We start from the raw sequence: 21,352 nt of genomic DNA, 5'->3' as shown, positions 1-21,352 counted from the left end.
TGAATCTTCACATCAGATGTTAATTGTGTTACAATTTTCTTTTCTTTTCTTTCTTTTTCTTCTTCTTCTTTTTTTTTTTTTTTTTTTGGAGACAGGGTCTCATTATCAAACTTGAGGGTCATAACCTACACCTAAGCCAGGCCTGGCCATCTGTCCTCAATATGCCAATTAAAATGACCAAATAAAAGTAGAAAATTAGCTGGGCACGTTGGCACATGTCTTTCATCTCAGCTCCTGGGAGGCAGAGACAGGAAGATCTCTGTGAGTTCAAGGGCAGCCCAATCTACAAAGTGAGTTCTGGGTTAGCCAGGGTTACACAGAAAAAAAACCCTGTCTTGAAAAGCAACAATAAAAAATGGGAATTTAAAAAAGGAGATGTATTCATGTGGCCACATCAAGGAAGAGCGAGCACCTCGGGTTGGTCTTTATCTTCTGGGTCCTGAGGTGAGACCAAAGTTTAAATAGAGAGCCTGGGATATGCACATCTAAGCAGTCCTGGACAAAGTTTGTTCTTGTTCACTCACCATCATCGAGATTCCAGGTTTGTCCTGTAAAGTGGTCTGATAAACTTGCTAGAACAACGTGAAATCTCTTTCTGGGAAACAATCTAGCCCTCTCTTTCCTTTTCCCAACTTGAGATTTCTGAGGACATTTTCATTTTCTTGGTTCATTATTTCAACAGTCCGATAGTCCAACTGAGAGACACAAGTGTCTTTTTAGAATATTTTCATTTCTTGCCAGATCAGTTACAGTTTCAATATGGCGTTCTGACTGACCTGGAATTTGCTATGTAGGCTAGCCTCCAACTCACAGAGATCCAAAGCCTTTTTGCCTTTGCCTCCCAGTGCTGGCATCTAAAGGTCTGTGCCACCACACCTGGCTGTGCTGGGACTCTTGGTGTCAGGTAGTGAAAAGCTTCAAGCAGACTCCCGCTCCTTCTCTTTCTCATTTCCCCATAAGATTCCCTGTTTTTCTGTCCTGCCTTAGAATTCCCTCTAGATTAGTTCTTGATAAGATTTTTCCTTCTGAAACCTTTCGAGCCAGTCCTCTAGGTCCTCAGGACTCTGATCTTCCAAGGTGCCACCAGAATGGTCCACTAGGCTCTGCTTTTAGTATTCTAGGGCTTTTCCAAGGTGCAAGAACCACTTTTGGTCAGATTTCCCACAGTAATAGTTCCATTTCCAAGTACTAATTTTCTGTTTTTGTTATATTTTTTCACTGCTGTGAGAAAATAACAATAAAAACTTAAGGGAAGGATTACTCTGGTTCACTTCTTTCTAAATGGTATACAGCTTCATCTCACCCAGGATAACCAAGTGTGGTGTTTTGTTTTGCTTGTGGTGCTGGGGATCAAAGCCAAATCCTTGGGCATGCTTGGCACGGTATTGCAGAATTATATCCCTCTCCAGCACCATGTTTTAAAAATGTTTAATTAACAACTTGTTCGTATTTTCTAATTGGTTATTTACTACCAGTTGATGTTTGTTTTGACACATTTTTCTCAGAAACTTTTATCTTGAGTTTTCCATATTTATCTATTATTTTAATTGAACTTGAAGTGAATTCAATTTCCCTTGCTACATTTCTGTGTTGGCTTTCTTAGTATTACATTTATTCTAATATTCTGGAATTTCCCTAAGAGCTATCACTTGCTTCTCTTGCCTCTACGAGAGTATGTCTGTGAGATATAGACCACACCACACTGGCAGTGACAATGACATACTGAAGATCACTTTGTAAGTAGGTCAATTCCATTAGTAAGGGTCTATCTCTAGACAGGCATCAAGTGTTGCAATGAAGGTTTTCAGTAGCCATCATCAAGTGGAGGGAGATGAGCGTCAGGCAAGTTATCTGTTGCTGAGTGCTGTGTGACAAACTTCACTAGAACTTTGTATCTTCAGTCAACAAGGACTTTCTCAAGATGATGAAGAAGATGATGACTAGTCCTGATTCTGTTGGTTGATCAGGATTGGCTAGGTGGTTATATTGTTCCACACAGCACAGGAATTCATTCTATCAAAGTAAAACTCAAGGTAAGCTGAAATGACCAGCATGAGTGTCATTCTTCAAAGTCTTTCTCCATGTGGTTCTTCTCATTTAACATCTCACTTAACAAGCTTTCAAGAGGAAAGGTTCCAACAGGGCATGGCCCAGTGCACAACATTCATGGAGCATTTGCTGCATCTCATTTGCTGAGGGTATCCTTGGTGAAGCAAGCCACATGGTCAAATCTCTGATTCGATGTGGGAGGGATTAAATACAGGTTATCAACTGATGGATCCTTTATTGAAGGCCACCAATGTAAAAATTTCTCACAAGGTTAGTTCTTGTCCCTAGCCACACATGGATCCTGCCAGTATTTATTATTCTACAAGAGCTAATCCTTGCTCCATGTTTTACTTTCACTTACAATGTCCAGGGCCTATGTAGCTTTTAGTCTTTATTAACAGTTTGCAATTTTGAATTTGTATCTCTTTGGGTCTGAAAAAGTACATACACACAGAAAAAAAACATACCTTTTCATTTATATCTGATTTTTTGATTTGAAGCAGAACAAGGAAGTGTGTCACAAAATAATGATTGAAAAATGTCATGTTTGCTGGAAATATGGTTAGCATCAAGTACATTTTCTTCAGCAATTTTTCTTAAGCAATTGACCAGTTTGCTCTAGTTCTTACTAATAATGCCAGTATTCTGGCTACATCTCTTCCCTATCTCTTTCCTGTATAATTATACAAAAAATCTACTGAACAGTCGGCATCTGCCTCTGTATCTTTATTCACTTTTTTTTCTTGAAAGGATCTTGCTTTCAACTTGTATGGATACGCCCTACTTCTTGTTTCATAGATGCTGGTAGATAGAAATACTCTTTTCACTGAAACTCTCAGTCTTTTCTCACATATTTCTCTTATAGCACTTAGCAATTCCTTTTCTCATAGACAGTTTCATATGTTTCAATTTCATCTTGGTTTGGAAATAGTACTCTTGCCAAATTTTTTCTTTGTGTACTTTGCATATAGTTAGCAATCTTTCACGACATGTGTGATGCCTCCCATTCTAAAATTATCCAAGGAAGCTTATTTCCATATGAATTTGCAAAGAACTAAATTTCAAGGGAAGATGATGTCTACATTTACTCGACATCTTTTCTTTTTAGGCCATTTGATAGTACCACTGGCATTGGATACCTTCATACTTTATCATCAGAAGACACTGCACATCAATGTTTTAGTGAAATTCTTGTGGCTTCCAAGAACGTTCTCTAAAGCAGTAGTTTTTAACCTTCCTAATGTTGTGGCTCTTTAATACAGTTCCTTGTGATGGTTCCCCTACCATAAAATTATTTTCATTGCTACTTCATAACTGTAATTTTGCTACAGTTAGGAATCATAATGTAAAACACCTTATATACAGGATACCTCAAAGGGGTCGTGATACACAAGTTGAGAGTCTTTGCTCTAAAGGCATGCTTCGAGGTCATTCAGGCAGAATTCTACAATCCAAATCACCCCTCACCCCCAGATTTATCTCTTAACTCTGCAACAACTTTCTTTTAAATTTTAGAAAATATCGTTAACTTTAGCACAAGCTCCAAATCAATGCCAGTCATGGTGATAGTGCTGTTGTTTAGAAAAGAATTTATTCTAGAAAGGGCAGGAATGGCCACGCTGGGGGAACTGCACAAGTACCAACTGTAAAGAGCAGGTAACTATAAGAACGATCACATAGATTCTGTCTTCTTGGCTAAGCACAATCTGGCTCCAGACCTCAAGACAGTTTTGGCTGACGATTGCAACAGGTTGAGAGGGAACGTTTCAGGTTATACCTAAGATCTCCCCACCCCCAGCCCACCCCCAAACACACGCACGTGCCTGGACTGTAGAGTTGTAAAACAAAATCCAAAATCTGAACTTTGGAAAGTCCTCAATCTTTCAGACATGTACAGATTGTAGATCTAAGACTCAACGTTGATAGTTTAGATTTGATCTGATGTGATTTTTCTTTATTTGCGTACTTGTATTCATTGCATTTAGCAATCTGTCAGAATAACAAGAATCAACGTGGTTGGTTCGACTGTGGTACGAACAGACTGGAAAACGCCCTGACCCTTATTTCCCCGCCCCCTAACCCCGCCCTCCCCGTTTCTCTAACCGGAAGGAGGCGGGGAGAGAGTGGGCTTCCTGAAAAGAGACGCCGTAACTAGGCAACCAGGGTACTTACGCCCGGGACCTTCCGCAGCTCTTAGGAGACATGCTCCTGCGCTCGCTGACGCTACACTCCCTCGTTAGACAGTAGGGGATGACTGGGCGTCTCTCTTCCACGTGAATTCAGAACCTCTGTGCGATTGGCTACTACGGGGGCGCGGCGCTCGGGTCGCGGACGCTTCTGATTGGTGCTTTGGAGCAGTGGGGCGGGATTCTGCTTACAGCCGCGGGAGGTCCGGACAGTGGCGGCCATGGGACTCACGGGTAAGTACGTGTCTCGTCTGTCCTTTCCAACGTTCTCGGTCCCTTCTGGACGGGGTTGGGCCGTTCTTAGAGGAGCGTGGCTGGCTGTGGAGGAGGTGAAGCCTACCCTACGGGAGGCCCAGAAGTCAGGTGCGAGGGTCTCCGTAGTCAAATGGGGCTATGGGTGCCTTGAGGGTTGGAGCTGGTTCCTAGGCTGAGTTTAGTAGAGCGAGGGATTGGAATCTTAGGACGTTTTTCCGACTCCCTTTGCATATGGCCAGATTTTGCCTCATCCTGGGGTGGAGGCTCATAGACCCGGGCTGACCCTCTTTGGCTCTAGTGCACCCGAGATGCCTCTCAGGGAGTCGTGCCTTGGGACTGGATTAAAGTATGATTCTCTTGATTTCTCAGCCCCGTCCGAGCTCCCTCTAAGGATCCTCAGGAGCTTCTACTAATAAGGGAGTTTACTGGCCATGACTGAGAATTTTGAGGACTTCTTGACTTTGTCATTTACGTTGCTTGAGTAGGGACGTTTTACAGTTTGCTTAACATGTATCGCTCGGAGAGAGAATTCACCAGATTTTACAGCCTCTCTTCACTTATAGAAGCCAAGATTCAGTGAGTATGCAATATGTTGAGCTTTGACCCAATAAAGATTTTAGATATAATAACCTGGTGGCAGGCTGACTCAGAACATTGGAGGTCGGTGATGGGTTTTCATTTGGTTCATTATTTCTGCTCTCCTTGTCATTCACTTCTTAAAACTAAATAGGACTAAGGTCCAGGTTTAGATGACACATCACAGTAGAACAGCATTAGCCACTGAGGCTTTGCTTTCTTTTGCAAACTTGATATTTTCTTGCTTTCATTCTTTGTTTACGTATTGGTTGTAAATTTGATCATCTCTCTACTTTTTTCCAGTTTATGTGTCAGGGTGCTCTCCATGTCTTAGCTGCCCTGGAACCCTCAATCATTTGATCCCTCAGCACATGCTTCCTTCTTGCCTCCTCACTCACTCGGTATTAATGAGACTATTTTAAATGTAGATGAATTTGTTGGACAAAGTCAACACATACAGTTGCCAGTGAGACCTGAAACTCAGAGTTTAGGATAGTAACTCTTGATTGAGTTCTTTGTAGCCTTATAGATCTCAACTAAGATAGATTTTTTGCCAGATCTCCAAAGCTATGGCATTAAAAGTTTAAGCATAAATAGAATGGAATATTGAATGAACACTTCATACCAGCATAGGTTTAGGGAACTCCTAAAGGAAACATTTCCTACCTTTAGATGTAGGAAAGAGCCCACATACATACATAGCCCGTGTCCCACTCCATTTCCTTTCAGAGTCCACACTGAAAGGGCACTTGTAGAGGAAAGACCTACATAAGTAAAAGAAGGATCCCAAAAAGAGAAGGGAGCAGTTTGAGTATAACTACCCTTGAATAAGGAAGGAGAAACGGGATTGTCTGCAGCATGAGCTCCGGGTAACACTTGAAGAGAGTGTTCTTAAAAAGTAAGTTCTGGTTCCGGTACATTTTAATGGAAACCACAAAGCAGAATCGTGTGCGGTGCACTGGATCACTAGCTAAGCTGTGTAGCTATCGTCAGCCCAGTTTCAGCGAAGAACCAGATGGTAAATATTTTAGACTCTGTGGGTCATATGATCTCTTTCAAAGCCACTCTACCATTTTAGCATAGAAGTAGCCATCCACATAAGTGAATGGGCAAGCCAGGTTCCTGTAAAAATTTGTTCATAAAAATAGACAATGTGCCAGTATAATTAGATTTCACATCCTAGCCTGTTTTAGTATCCTTTTCTGCCTCAAGAGCCAGAACAAAAGGCAGTGCTAAAAGACAACAGCCTTTTTGCTACTTTTCATGACTCTGGAATCTGCTAGACTTAGCTAGTAGTACTTTTATGCGTCTTTTCAGGGGTTGCTGCAGAAGGCTGCATTTAGCCAGTGTTCTGGCTAGAAATTGGGCACAGGTAAGAATGTAGAGGTAGCTGGGTCCCTATCTCTCTCCATGTAGCTTGTAAGCCCTTTTTCTCTCATTGTCTCCCCTATGCCCTTCTTAGCCCAGTAGCTGCATGACTTATGTGTTAACTCCATAAATAAAAGCCATCGAACCTTTCATAGGCCGAGGTCAAAGATTTGCATGTCCCTTTTACCATGTTCTGTGGCTTACATGGTCCAAATGCAAGGAAGATTCCTAGGTGCCGTGGTGCACACCTATAATCCCAGCTCTTAGGAGGCAGAGGCTGGGAATGCTGAGTTCAAGGTCGGTGTGAGCTATAAGCTAAAACTTGGCTTAAAAAGTATGTGAGAAGAGATGATCACAATAACCTGGCACAGTATGTTCTCTCTAACTTCTTTAAGCTTTAGACTTAGCATTTATACTATATAATTAATACCTTATTTAGGTCTATATGTGAGAAAACTTTGCGTAGCGTTGGATATATAGTGATTTAAAAGGTGATAAAGCTTAATAAGCCGATAAAAGTGATAAGAGAACCAGGGAAATATATGGGTATATGTTTAATTATTGGAAAGAATTGGGTTTTGTAGCAAACCATTATGTACTATGACATAACGTTTATTTCCCAGCTCAATGAAAGCATTGCAGAATATCACTTTTTGTTCTGTGACATCACCATGCTAAGCAAGTAAATGTTAAGTGAATAAGTTTATAGTGTGCTTTGCTTTTATTTCTAAGGGAAAAATATGCCTTAGCATTACAACTATTTCTAACAGGATATGAGATATGAAATGAGATTAGGTTTTGAGCTGATGTCCTGCTTTTCTCTTTCAGGTGACAGAAGACACATTTCTTAACAGGCTTGCTCTGAGAACTGATGCGTGAACCACCTCAGCATGGCCAATAGAAGAGGAGGTGGGCAAGGCCAGCCTCCTTCAGTGTCTCCTTCCCCCGGTAGCTCCGGAAGTCTTTCCACTGATAGGACCTGCACTCATAATATATGCATGGTGTCTGACTTTTTCTACCCAAACATGGGAGGTGTGGAAAGCCACATTTACCAGCTCTCTCAGTGCCTCATTGAGAGGGGGCACAAAGTCATAACTGTCACCCATGCTTATGGAAATCGAAAGGGCGTCCGTTACCTCACCAATGGCCTCAAAGTTTACTATTTGCCTCTGAGAGTCATGTACAACCAATCTACAGCCACGACTCTCTTTCACAGTCTGCCATTGCTCAGGTACATATTTGTTCGGGAGAGAATTACGATAATCCATTCCCACAGTTCTTTCTCTGCCATGGCCCATGATGCTCTCTTCCACGCCAAGACAATGGGGCTTCAGACAGTCTTCACAGACCATTCCCTTTTTGGATTTGCTGATGTCAGCTCGGTGCTTACAAACAAGCTTCTTACTGTGTCTCTTTGTGACACAAACCACATCATTTGTGTCTCTTACACTAGTAAGGAGAACACTGTACTCAGAGCAGCACTGAATCCTGAAATAGTGTCCGTCATTCCTAACGCTGTAGATCCTACTGACTTCACTCCAGAACCATTTAGGAGGCATGATAGTGTAATAACTGTTGTTGTTGTCAGCAGACTTGTTTACAGAAAAGGTAATAACATAGTAGCTTTATTTGCATTGACAGCTTTTTTTTTAAATTTCTTGTCAGAAACTGTTCAATACTTGTATGTGATGATTACTTGTCTTTTTATTCTGTATGGTGGCTTTATAATGACTGGTAATTCTTGCAAGGGAAGGTCAGATAATCAGTTTATACATCTAAGAAGAGAAATGGATAAAAGCGGCTATAAATGCTGCCCCAACCTTTGAGGTTGTAATGGTTACCGAACAAAAGAAAGCCATTGACCAGATGTCCTCCAATCAGATCTTTGTAAAAATTCAGAGATCTCTGTGCAGGTAAGAATGTGCTGTGTGGCCTTTTCTTGTTTGATCACAGAAGTAATGGCTTCTTATTGCAGGCATTTGCAAAGCACATCTGTGACGATTTCATTCAGAGATGGCCCTAATGACTATTTTCATGGCTGACTTTTGTCTTTTGTGCACCTGTACCTGGTGTTCAGAATCAGTGGGCCTTTTGGCCCCATGGATATCCCGTGGCTTGCTGGTTTTATCTACGATATGCAAGGCACTAATATCAGCAGTCAAGTGATAGAAAGGAGTAGAGTGGCCTAGAGTCAAAACCTGGTTCATCGCCCATCTAGGACAGGTTACTCAATAGATCTGTGTCGGTTTTTTATTTGTCACAGCAGGAACTTTGTGAAGGTTCAGAGACAGCTCTTAAAAAGATCTCTGCCTAGGTTACTTTCCACCCCAGTCCGCCTTTATCCCTCAGGAGTATTTTGTTCTCCTTGCTGACTTTCAAGTTTCTGTGGCCCTAATGGTCCCCACTGTAGCATTTGTGTTTGTTACACATTTGAAACAACCTGCTTATTAACATAGAAATGGTCTCCCAGATGCTAGTTGAAAAAAAAGCTGTCCAATAATCAGAAATATCGTTTGAAGTTGGGGAGGGCAGTAACAAATACTACATAGTCCCCTTAACTATTTGATTTTTAAACATTTGTGCACACGCTGAATGTAGGGACCTTAGTTTAGAGCTCTAGGTCTTGGGATTAGCTCACTGACTGCCTAGGTCATATTGCATGGTTGCCTTCATAGAGCATACCGTTGCCACTCTGGGTTTCCTTTAAAGGGATGGGAGTGGGGCTAAAGTGTTGGGAACAATGTCCTGGTTTTTTAATTTGCTTTCAGTTTTATTCCAGTTTAGATTACCTCTCACCTGACAAGGACATTTTTTTCCCTGATATTCATTTATTGGCTTTTCAAGCTATTTAGCTTCCATAGAAATTTGTCAGCTTATGCACTATTTAATTATTCAATACAGTCATAAGGAAAGTGGGCATCCGATGAATTTGTGCAGAAATGCCAAGAGGGTATGCTGGGCCACATGGCAATATATTCAGGAGTCGGCAATGGCCAGTCTAGGTAGAGGTTTTAAGTAATTAAGTAAGTGGAGGTTGGTTAGAAAACTTGGACTCAGTTACATATTCTGAGGTGAAGGAAATTGTGTCTTTGTATTTTATCAAGATGATATGAATGGAGTTCTGTATTTTAAACCCCTGCCGGGATATTGTTGATGTTTTTATTATAACTTTAAAATCTTGCCCAACTTATTTTGTAATTAAATAGCTTAGCTTGGTGAGATAAAGGCAAAAGAATGATGGTGTGTGTGATTGGAGAGAGCACATTTACTCATACAAAGGTTAAACAGCCTCTGTTATCTCAGGAGTTCTAACTGTCGGAGCTAACATCAAAGTTACGGCCTTTCCTCTTTTTTTCTTTTGCCTGCCTTTCTTGCTTGCTTCTTTCTTGCTTTCTTCTGTTCTCTTTCTTTGCTTTCTTCGCTTTCTCAAGGCAGGGTTTCTCTGTGTAGCCCTGGCTGTCTTGGAACTCACTCTATAGTCCAGGCTGGCCTCGAACTTAAAAAGCTCCAACCTCCTCTGCCTCCCAAGTGCTGGGATTGAAGGCCTGTGCCACTACTGCCTGGCCCTTTCCTGATTTCAGTTCAGTTACTCAATAAATATCTACTGAACCTTCTCCAAAGGCCAGGTACCCTGTAAAATGTAACACAAGGAGGAATGCCACATCTATGGCCCAAATATGACTAGTTATATTAATGGTCTGTTCTTCTTAATAGGGTAATTCCCTTGGGAGACGTTCAGTGGCCCAGATTTGCAAGGCCCATTGACGTAGATTAAGAGGATAAAGCTGTGTTCTCCTTGCCCAGCTTTCGTGGAGAAAAGGCTGGCTTCTGAGCCTTGTTCTTTCCATGTAGTTGTGGCTTCCCACTGTTCTCTGTGGGTGCAGGCCACCCCAGATACTTGCTCTAGTGGTAATGACAACTTAACATTTGTATTCTGCAGTTGCTAAAGCCTGTGCATGGTACAGTACCTCACTTGCCCCAACAACTGTAGGGTAGATGTTACCTGCATGTAACAGACAAAGAAACAGTCCCAGAGAGGGTAAGTAACTCGCCCAAGGTCACACAGTAAGTAACAGATCACAAATAAGAGTTCAGCGCTTGAGTTAAGGTCTCTTTCTGTCCCTACCCTCAGTCTGGCCATTGGTATCTTAGAACATATCTGAACATTCTTTAGAACATGGTGAAGACTGTGAGTTAAAGTCAATTTGATTCAGAAGTGGTTTTTGTCAGGTTTATGTGAATGTGATTGGCAGTCTCTTTGTGTGTCGTGTTTTGAGTCTTTTTTAGAATCTTACCTCAGGAAGCTTGTTGGTTTATATTTTATAGTAAGGAGAGAAAACCTTCTGTACTACTAGAATATATAGTAACTATAACATTAATGGGACTGACTGGCTTAGTTTCCTATAAGGTTTTAGTCAGGATTAAATGACCTAGTGCATTTGTAGTAGGTTGTAAATGAACTAAGAGTTTAGTAAATGTAGCTATGACTGCTTCATTTTTTTTATGAAGAATGGACACTTGATGTTTTCCTTTAAAGGAGGAAAGTGGGAGGAGTAGGAAGCTAAATATTAAGTGGCATTAAGCCATTTCCTGGTTAGCCATTCAATAGCAAGCCTTATTCATTCAGAAAACATATGTCTAAATATATTTTTGGTGTAATAATCATTTTGAAAGTCCATTAGTGTCTGCACAAAGTGACAAAATTCTGAGCAGCTTCCAGAGACATAGGCCATTTTAGAAACTCACAATAGCCAAAACTAAGTTTCTTATTAAGGAAAGAATCATTGGAAGAAATGATTTTCTTATGGTTTTTCTTGTTAGAAGCTTAGAGCAGAAAATGTTCCAAAAGAAGTCCTATACACAGAATGGGTGTTTTTGTCTGTGTGTTCAATATCTTAAAGAATAAAGGAGTTGCCCTTATCTGGAGTGTAGGTAGAATTTATGAAATGTACTTCTTTGGGTCCCTAGTGGTCACTTCAAAGAATCAGGATGGCCATCGTGAGGGTACAAACTGAGCCTCCTCGGAGTGGTGGAGCGCCCAAGAGTTTGTTGGGTGGTGTGGTTGGGCAATGCCCTAAAACCACATCCAGCATCCAATTGTTCCCTGTAGCTGGATAAAGAGCCCTGAATGCAAAGCTTAGGGATCTGCCATTATCCACAGTGTCCACGCAAAGTGAGAGATGATGTGGGTGTGTGATCTATACAAAAGAAAATCCAGAGGAACCTTTATTCTCCAACCATGCCTTATGACTGGTTTGCTATGGTAAGGAAGATTGATTGGGAAAAATGTAGTTTGTGTCCATATGCAAATGTACAGGTGTGCGTTTTTTAATGGAATAAACCCAGCTCAGTAGATAATTTCATGTTTACTTTTGAGTGCATGGTTTGTAATTGTCGATGAACTAAATTCCCTAATAGTGTCAGCACTCCTGTGACTTTAAACAGCAAGGTTTAAAACAGCAGGGTTTGACTTACTTTCTGTCCCCTGAGATTAAACTTGCATGTTGTATGAAAACCATTTTCTTTAAACAAAAAAAAAACAAACCAAAAAACCAAAAGCAAGACTATACACATACACACACACACAAACATATATATATATATATATATATATATATATATCCATCCTTAGGTCTATGGACTATAATGACCTTACAGTCAAGGCCTTGGCACCTTCATTTACTGGTGTTCATTGTGACGTTCTATGTATGAACCGCCTTCTAAAGAAAATGAAGGCAGTAGTTAGACTGTAGCCCTTTTCTGTTGTAGGAAGTGGAATCATAGACTTGTTGGTTTTAATAGCTAGAGACTTTGGACCTTAGGTATACATGTCTCTGCCTTTACTAGGCCATAATGAGAGGGTGGGGTGGTTTTAAAAACTCCAAGAGGAGCTTCAGTGAGACCTAGATTTCTAATCAGCTGTGTGCTTTGGAGAAGCTGTGTTAATTAAATATCATTTTTCCAAGTAGGCTGTAAGAACAAGCGAATGACTTAAAGGCTGTAGAGTTGAGACAGGATTGTTCATGATTTGGGTATGTGGCAGTGGCAGTGCCTGTTAGAACCTGTATCTCCAACTGTTGTACTTGGGAGCCGATAGCAGTTAGGAAAGGATTTTCTGCTTGTGGCTAGTGATAGTTGCTAGTTAAAACAAGTGCATTCTCAGAGACTCTGACGAGTTTTTTTTAAATGTTAAATATTAATATTTCTAATATTTAATCTTATAATTTCAGGGACTGATTTGCTTAGTGGTATAATACCTGAACTCTGTCAGAAATACCAAGAATTAAACTTCCTGATTGGAGGAGAGGGACCAAAGAGGATCATTTTGGAAGAAGTCCGGGAGAGATACCAGCTGCACGACAGGTATTCGTGGCTTCCAAGTGGTGTAAAACTGGTAGTTGTTTGTTTGCTTTTGACTACATGCCTGACTTAGGTGTGCGCCTGCTTTTGTTTATAAGGCATGTTTCTGTGAGTTTTTATCAAATAAGAAAGCTCACAGAATACACATCTGTTGTCCATTGGCTGAATATTGACTTGGGAGTGGTTGGAGGCCTGAAGAAAGGCACAGGGCTGGAGGGAGGACTTCGCTTGGAAATGGTTGCAGGTTTCCAAGACATCTTACATTGTGGTTTAAGTGTTATGATCCAGTCATGTAAATTGCTGTACACGTACAGGTTTGGACATCTCTTGTCCTCCATAATTTCTTTAACATACAATGTGTTTATATGTGAAGTGCTGATGATTTAAAAGGGTTATTTTTCCCATTGAGAAACAACACTTTTAACATTATAATTATGAATGTGTTATTAATATGTCCATTAGCCGGGCATGGTGGTGCAGGCCTTTAATCCCAACATTCAGAAGGCAGAAGGAGATGGATCTCTGTGAGTTCGAGGACAGTCAGCTACACAGAGGAACCATGTCATTAAACAAAACAAAACAAAAAATTAATGTAATATTCGTTAAATACAAACTAGTTTTGGAGAAGTTGAAATCACATCATCTGAGCTGTGGCACAACGTGGTTTCAAAGTTGTTTCTATTACATTGGGATCTGGCCTTTTGAGGTGGACAATATTAGTTCCAGTAAGAGTGACACAAATAACAGACTGGGCTTAGAAATGAAATTTGTTTTGTGGCATGACTTCTTTTTAACACCATTCTTTCTCTCTCATTGCAAAAATTAGGGTGCAACTTTTGGGAGCTTTAGAACACAAGGATGTTAGAAATGTCCTAGTTCAAGGACATATTTTTCTTAACACCTCCCTCACAGAAGCATTCTGCATGGCAATCGTGGAAGCCGCCAGTTGTGGTTTGCAGGTGAAACACTTTAAGGGCTTCTCTTGTGGGGTTCTGTGTTTGCCGTCCATGCCAAACTGATATATTTTTTAGCTTGGTCTTTTGCTTTTCCTGAGAAATGATTCCGGTAGATCACGTGCTCTCTCTCTGGTCTTTTAAAGGTCGTCAGCACAAAGGTTGGTGGGATTCCTGAAGTCCTTCCAGAAAATCTTATTATTTTATGTGAGCCTTCAGTAAAATCTTTGTGTGAAGGTCTGGAAAAAGCCATTTTCCAAGTGAAGTCGGGGACATTGCCTGCTCCAGAAAATATCCACAATGTAGTGAAGACTTTCTACACCTGGCGGAATGTGGCAGAGAGAACTGAAAAAGTATGTCACATGCCAGGAAAAAGATGTCCAAATTCCTTGACGCTTTCCCTGCACATTTCCTTTCTCTTGCAGGCAACTTTGCCCTTTGCATTTTGGTTTAAGTGTAGGAGTCCTTCAAAATGAAAGTAGTTATTTATGCATCAAGTTTGATGCATATGCTTGGCTAATTTTCTATATAAATTACTGGCCCTGGACTCTGAAGATAGTAATAACACAGTCTAATCTCATTAAACTCTTTCTAAAGAAGTTGCAAAGGTCTCTAGGAGTTGTAGCAGTTAGAAGCAGAAAGAGCAGTAAAATCGTTGTGTTGGGGCTATTAATCATGAATTCTACAGCACATGGAGTCCCTTAGCGAATGGTGGGTGATCGCAGTGCTTTCCGAAGTTGTGAATGTTGAATTAATAATGCTTCCTGAAACTCTAGTAGTCCTTTTCTTGGTGACTGATATTCTGCCAGAAAGAATTTTCATACCTTTAGGTTGATTTACTATATTAGCATTCAAAATGTATGTGAAGATGAGAATAAATAGTGACCAGTAAGAAAGCAGCTACAGGGACACGTACAGGCTTGATAGACCTCTTAGAGAGGAAGCTTGTGGGAAATGCTTCTTGATGCTGGCCTTGGGTAACATTTATTCTCCTCCGTTTCATCTCTAACCCCCACCCCCATGTCTACCTCTTGTTCCTATCCCCCTTGTATCTACCTCTTGTTCTTCGTGTTACCACATGCCGCGCTTAAGGAAATAAGTCACTTTTGTAGTATGAAGAAATCCTGTACCAGAAAGTCAGGAGAGAGCAGCCTGGAGGGGTCATAGTTTAGACTTGGGTTTTATGTTATCGGTGTTAAATGTGGTGGAGGAGTGGGTTTCCAGCCTGGAGAATGTTTCTTGGTTTGAGATACAAGTTCTTATATGTGCAATCTCTTTCTAAAACTGGGCATATGATATATATTTCATTAGCATAAGAGGTATTGGAAACATAATTTTGACTGAAGATGTATATCAACGTATGAAAATGAAAATAGCTACCTTTGTGTTTTCTAGAAGTTGGGCTGAGTACCAGTTGCCTGTGGGGGAGCATGTCAGAATCACATGGATAGCTTCTTCAGACTACATTCTCTATTCTTGTGTCCCCTTAACCTCCCCAACCACTCCTTAAATTCTGACTTGTCCCACGTGGAACAGAAATGCAGTTTGGATTATAGTTGGCAGGAATACTTGGCCAGACAGGTTTTTTTGGTGATCTTGGACTCCACCCTGATTTAGAATCATAGCTCTGTAAATTGTGTTTTGACTTTGTCTTCTTACAAACCTTCAAAGACTGAGCTGTTGGTAAGCAACTCAGGAAAGAATTGTGGGGGCAGTTTATCAGTCAATGTTAAAGGCACTAGTTGGCATTTTTGTAATAATATTTTTTCTCATAGTTATGCTTTGAGAAAATAGAAAAGCATGTTATATGTTTTATTATCTCTGCTAATTCATAGTGCACATTTGATAAAAAGAAAGGAGGGCAGGCAAAAGTCTAACTAGATGGCATGATGGTTTGCACTGGGGAGACTAAGACAGGAGGATAACCATGAGTTCCAGGATAGTTTTATGCTGCCCTATGTCAAAAGGCCAGACAAGGAGAAAAAAAGTAAATTCTCATTTTTAATAGTCATGTTTCTTCTGTAGTGGTAAATGATTTATTACCTAAGATAATAAATTAATTGACCTCTAGTAAAGATGGAGAAATAGGTTATTTTGTCTTTTAATTGAAGGACATTTTGATCCTTTTCAGTTCCTTGTAGTTTGACTGAGTTACTTGGAAAAGTAAATAGGAAAATTGTAATCTCAGTACTCTCAAGGCATCTAACAAAATGCAGTTGAAGGCTTCCTCAGCTATCGAGTGAATTTAAGGTAAAAAGAAAAAGCTAAGAGTTCCTGCTAGAAGCAAACAGGTTTTGTTTTGTTTTGTTTTCCAGTTACAGTCTATCTACCTCAGCATCAGCATCTTTCTGATTAAAATGTTTGTAATTAAAGTCAGTAGACTTGAAGAACTAGATTAACATATTCCAGGCCTTTTGACGGCCCCTGACCCCCAGAAGAGTTTACACTGACCATTGTGACTTTCTCAGATTTACCAGGAGACACTTTGCATGTGTAATGTTTCCAGGATGTGGGATCAGGTGGGTTGCACAAAGCTAGGCATGGACTCCATGTTCATAGCACACCTCATTTTGTCTTCCCCTTCTCTGCAGCTCAGCATCCTGTTCTGTCTTCTTCCTGCTTGTAGTGTACGAGCTGCTTCACTGTAGTGTCACCATCCGTAAGCAGTGTGTGTGCTGTTTGGTAAGCATGTATGAGAGCTTTCTCCACATGGTCAGAGCACTGGACTAACTCAGTAGTGTGCCTACCGAAAAGCCTTCTGGCCTTATAGGACTTTGGTTTTCTAGTATTCTGGCGACCGTCACCTGTTCTATAGGTCATTTGTTGTTTAGCCCAGAATTAAGTCAATGGTAAGCATTGTTCTAAATAACAACAAATATGGGGTGATTTGTCTCTACCCATGTTTGCCAGTTGCTCCTGGTCAATGTGGGTCACAGGTTAACCTTTATTACAGTCATGTGGTGGCTCAGAGTGTTCATTGTCACCTTCTTTCTTCCAGGTGTATGAGCGAGTGTCAAAGGAATCCGTGTTGCCAATGCACAAGAGATTGGACAGGCTCATCTCTCACTGTGGCCCAGTGACAGGCTACATTTTTGCTTTGCTGGCCGTGCTCAGCTATCTCTTCCTCATTTTCCTGCAATGGATGACTCCAGACTCTGTCATTGATGTTGCAATAGATGCTACTGGGCCAAGGAGAGCCTGGACTCATCAATGGCCTCGTGATAAGAAAAGAGATGAGAATGATAAAGTATCCAAAAGCAGGTAGAAGCAAGCCCAAATTAACAAGTCCTATTAGATACTTGCAATAGTCCTGTTAGCATTTGAAAATAATTTTGCTCATTGTTTTTGGGTTTTCGAGTTGGTTTTGTAAATTATGCTACCTCTGTATCGTTCACTTTTGTTTTTGAAAAAAGATTCTTATGCAATTCCTGAGTGTGGGAACTCCTTGCACTTCTTTAAAAGTTAGGGGATAATGGTTTAGCCACTCAGGTAGGACATTTTTCAGATTACTGAGATCCCTCTAGCAGAGATGTTTTAACATTATTTTTGGGAGCCTTGGGTGCTGAAAGGCCAAATGTTTCTGGGTCTTTTTTGGCCAGTTTTTAACGTTATACCATTAATTCACATTTACCAGATGTTTACAAGCTTTCTTTAGGGAGGTACAACAGTTGTGTGAACTGTTTTAAGTCAAGGTCATGTATCCTTCATTGGACATTGAAGTCATGTTCCTAGACACTTCCTGGGTCGACTCAAGGGATGCATGTAATCTAATTTCTTGAGCAAGACCATCTCTTGGTTGCCAGCATGTTTAAACCCTTGCTATATATGAAAGTTGAACTAAATGGTTCCTGAGACTAAGGACTAGTTAACAAGAAGTGGTAAAAAGAACAGCCAACATACCAAATGCTCAAGCTACTGAATGACAGGAAATCATCATTGGCATACTCCAAGTACCTCTCTGAACCTGTTTTATGTATATGCAGTCTCCTAGGAAGAGCCCTTCTCTCTCTCTCTCTCTCTCTCTCTCTCTCTCTCTCTCTCTCTCTCTCTCTCTCTCTCTCTCTCCCTCTCCCCCTCTCCCTCTCCCTCTCCCTCTCCCTCTCCCTCTCCCTCTCCCTCTCCCTCTCCCTCTCCCTCTCCCTCTCCTCTCCTTCTCCCTCTCTCTCTCTCTCTGTCTCTCTTTCTCTCTTTCTCTGTGCGTGCGTGTGCGCGCATGTGTACGTGTGTGTGTGTGTGTGTGTGTGTGTGTGTGCGCGTGCGTGCGTGCGTGCATGCGCTGAAAAGAGCTCTTGTCTTTGTGAAGAGATGTTGCTTTTTAAGTTCTATGGATTGACCGATACCACTGTTGATGCTAGTGCTGGCCAGCCCTCTGCTTTTGTAGTGTACAGTTTAGTCCCCCATAAATGCCTTTACGGTTTCTAAGCAGAACAGAAGAGGTGTGCCATCTTAAAACCAGCTGCTATTCCTGTCTTCTATGGAAGTCCCTTCCTGTCACTATGGTCTAGCTGATCTCTGATAAGTATTGCCAGGGTATGGAAAGGCTTTTCTCCAGAACGGTTCATTTATAGCGTATTAATTCTGAAAATTGTCAGAGCTCACAGGCTCGTTGTGGGTGGAATTTCTCAATCGTAATTACGATTATCCAGAGCCATGGGTTTTTAAATCCCAAATTATATGTGATATGTATTATTAATCCTTTGGACTCTTTTGCATGGGTTTTTTTTTGGGGGGGGGAAGGACTAAAATAAAAGCAGTGAGGCACTTATGGGTGTTTGATTCTGTCAGTATTGTGATTCTGTACAGAGTTTTTTAACTATGACCTTTGCAAAACTTTTTAAAGAGTATCTTAACATGCCTATTACTTGGTTGCCACTGATATAAAAGAGATATATTTGTGTTTGGTTTCTATGGAAACACAAATGGTAGAGAGTAATTTTTACAATATAGAAGTTAGGGCTTCTTTTATTGGGGAAAAATGACCTTGTCCAAACCGTTCAATCTTATTTGAATCTTTATGCACTTTAGGCATAGAGATACCAGTGCCAATATCCCTGGTAGACTGAGGCATGTGTAACACTTGACTGCATTTAGTCTACACTATTATTTCTTCTTTTATGTTTGCTTCTAGATTTTTTCTCAAAACCATCATTAAATACTTCAATTGTTCTTTATTTAAGATGAAAGTAAAGTTGAAAATTAATTTGCTCCCGTGAGGAAATATGTACTTTATGAATTAAAATTGTTTTCCTTTTTTGAACAAGTAAAAATAAAATGTGTCCAACAAAAAGCATTTTCAGGCTTCCTGGATACCTTAATTGTCAATGATGCACTGGTCAATGTGTGGGAACACTATTCCACTGTGCTACTCATAACTACATGAAAGTGAAGTTAGCACGGAAAAGGAATTTGTTAGCAAAGACATTGTATTGCTTTTGATGTTACAGTCACACATGAAACCAGTCTGCTGAAACATGCTTATGTCCAATAATAAAGATGAGAACGTTGTTTTAATAGTCGTATTTGAGTCTCAGTTTGTCTTATTTTGTGGACAGGATGTTACTCATGGAACAACCCCTCCTCCACCTTTTCTGAGTGGATCTAATGTGTTGCCTGGTCTATTAGTAAAAGAGGAAGTGTCCTTTGTCTGATGTACCACTCTGTCATCTTTTATTTCTAGAATATGTGCTCTTTTGTATTCTTGAAATAGCAAGTTCAATTGCACCTTTGTTTCTTGGTTCTGAAAGCCCTTGTTTCTCACTGCCAGTCATTACAGAAGGCAAATGAATGCATCCACACACTATTGTGTGTGTGAACTACGTAATTATACTTTTTATGTTGCCGGTTATTTTAAGAAATATTTGAGGGCCTGAGAGATGGCTCAGTGGTTAAGAGCACTGACTACTCTTCCAGAGGTTCTGAGTTCAATTCCCAGCAACCACGTGGTGGCTCACAACCATCTGTAATGAGATCTGATGCCCTCTTCTGGTGTGCCTGAAGACAGCTACAGTGTACTCCCATATATAAACTAAATAAATGCCTTTCTTTTTAAAAAAAGATACTTGAATTTTCACTTTATGTAACAAAGCTAGCAATCCCCACTTGTGGGAAGCAGTTATTTTCGTTCATGTTCAGATTTGTCTTACAAAAGAAGATGGTTTGATCTTTATTTGAAGTACTTTTATATTTTAAAATTTCGTATGTATGAGTGGTTTGCCTTCATTGTATGTTTGTGCAACACTTGCATACATGGTGTCTGGGGAGTCCAGAAGAGAGGGTGTTTGATCTGGAACTAGACTTACAGGTGGTTGTGAGCCACCATGTAGGTGCTGCATGGCTTGATCTAAATGTGGCTGGACTGTGGGGGTGGGCGGTGTGAATGCATCCTCATCTGCATGGACATGTAGAGGCTGACAACGCCTTAGTCTGCAAGTGTCCACATAAAAGAAATGAGTAGAATGTTTTATTATGTCATGGGTTCGTTGACAGAATTCAGAGGAATTTTTACTATGTTTGTATTCGGGTTTCATACATTTATGTAATGAATTTTAGTTATTTTCCAGCCTCTCATTACCCTCTCATTTCCTCTTTCCCACTGATAGCCTTCTTGTCAAGTCCCCACGCCCCTGTGTATGTGTATGTGTGTGTGTGTGCGCGCATGCGTGTCCATCTGAGTTTAACTACATTTGTTTGTAAGCATATGGGTAGCTGGGAGGACATTTGTTGGAGCACACACAACTTTCCAGTGTCTACAGCACTAGACAAAATGATGTCCTTCTCCCAGCAACCATTGACTGCCAAGAGTTCCTCAGGGAAGTGTTCATCCTCCTGAGACCTTCCCATCTTGGTAATAGCATATTGATGGGCTTTTCTTGGTTATCAGTTCGACTATATCTGAAATTAACTAAAACCCACAGGGCTGGGCACACTTGTAAGGGATTTTTTTCTTCATTAAATCATTTGGAATAGACCCACTTCTTTTTTTTTTTTAATTATTTATTTATTTTGTATATAAGTACACTGTAGTTGTCTTCAGACACACCTGCAGAGGGCATCGGATCCCATTACAGATGGCTATCAGCCACCATGTGGTTGCCGGGATTTGAACTCAGGACCTCTGGAAGAGCAGTCGGTGCTCTTAACCACTGAGCCATTTCTCCAGCCCCCGAGTAGACCCACTTCTTATCCAGATCTTTAAGATGGAACGGTCCACCTTTAATCTGGGCCACTCCTGCTAGCAGCCTATATAAAGGACATGGAAGAAGGAAGCTAGCTCTTTGCCTACTTGTTCTTGCTCTTGCTAGCAAATCCATTTCTTCACTGGCATTAGAGCCTATGTCTTTAGAATTCCAGCATATACTGAAGACCAGCCAAGATATCCAGTCTCAGGGACTGAACAACTCCTTGGTTCTTGGACCTTTGATTGGTAGATCAGCATTGTTGGGCTAGCTGGACCACTACCTGTAAGGCATTATAATAAATCCTCTTTAATACATGGAGAGATTCAGTCTACAAGTCTGTTCCTCTAGAGAATCCAGTCGATTTTATAAATGTGGAGAAACCACATATAAACAAGAATAAAAGACAAAACTTACTAGTGAGAGAGAC

At 40.7% G+C, this 21,352-nt stretch overlaps 1 protein-coding gene across 21 annotated transcripts; it reads left to right on the top strand.

The window, feature by feature from the left end:
• Positions 1-4,433: 4,433 nt before the first annotated feature.
• On the top strand, positions 4,434-19,266 carry Piga (phosphatidylinositol glycan anchor biosynthesis, class A). Of its 21 annotated transcripts, none has more exons than XM_087600295.1 (9): positions 4,434-4,469; positions 4,860-5,066; positions 5,796-5,964; positions 7,263-7,343; positions 10,375-10,473; positions 12,665-12,797; positions 13,621-13,753; positions 13,894-14,100; positions 16,746-19,266. In XM_087600295.1, the coding sequence occupies exons 5-9, from the start codon at positions 10,431-10,433 to the stop codon at positions 17,010-17,012; spliced, it is 783 nt and encodes a 260-aa protein (XP_087456421.1). In that variant the 5' UTR covers positions 4,434-4,469; positions 4,860-5,066; positions 5,796-5,964; positions 7,263-7,343; positions 10,375-10,430; the 3' UTR covers positions 17,013-19,266. The 21 variants fall into 21 exon arrangements, with proteins under 21 accessions (XP_087456421.1, XP_087456416.1, XP_087456428.1 ...); XM_087600290.1 differs by lacking the exon at positions 10,375-10,473 and adding an exon at positions 16,339-16,429 and having other exon boundaries at positions 7,263-8,042; XM_087600302.1 differs by lacking the exons at positions 4,860-5,066; positions 5,796-5,964 and adding an exon at positions 16,339-16,429 and having other exon boundaries at positions 7,263-8,347.
• Positions 19,267-21,352: the final 2,086 nt, after the last annotated feature.

The sequence above is a fragment of the Rattus norvegicus genome, chromosome X (assembly GCF_021556685.1).
Source record: "Rattus norvegicus strain SHRSP/BbbUtx chromosome X, alternate assembly SHRSP_T2T, whole genome shotgun sequence".
In the NCBI taxonomy this organism is placed as follows: Eukaryota; Metazoa; Chordata; class Mammalia; order Rodentia; family Muridae; genus Rattus; species Rattus norvegicus.
This window is presented reverse-complemented; position numbering and strand designations above follow the sequence as displayed.

Bases quoted from the DNA above. Each gene is read 5' to 3' on its own strand.
- Piga (XM_087600287.1), top strand. From the start codon at position 7,325: ATGGCCAATAGAAGAGGAGGTGGGCAAGGCCAGCCTCCTTCAGTGTCT. The intron at 12,798-13,620 runs GTATTCGTGGCT...TGCAAAAATTAG, and splicing joins AGATACCAGCTGCACGACAG to GGTGCAACTTTTGGGAGCTT. The intron at 13,754-13,893 runs GTGAAACACTTT...GGTCTTTTAAAG, and splicing joins CCGCCAGTTGTGGTTTGCAG to GTCGTCAGCACAAAGGTTGG.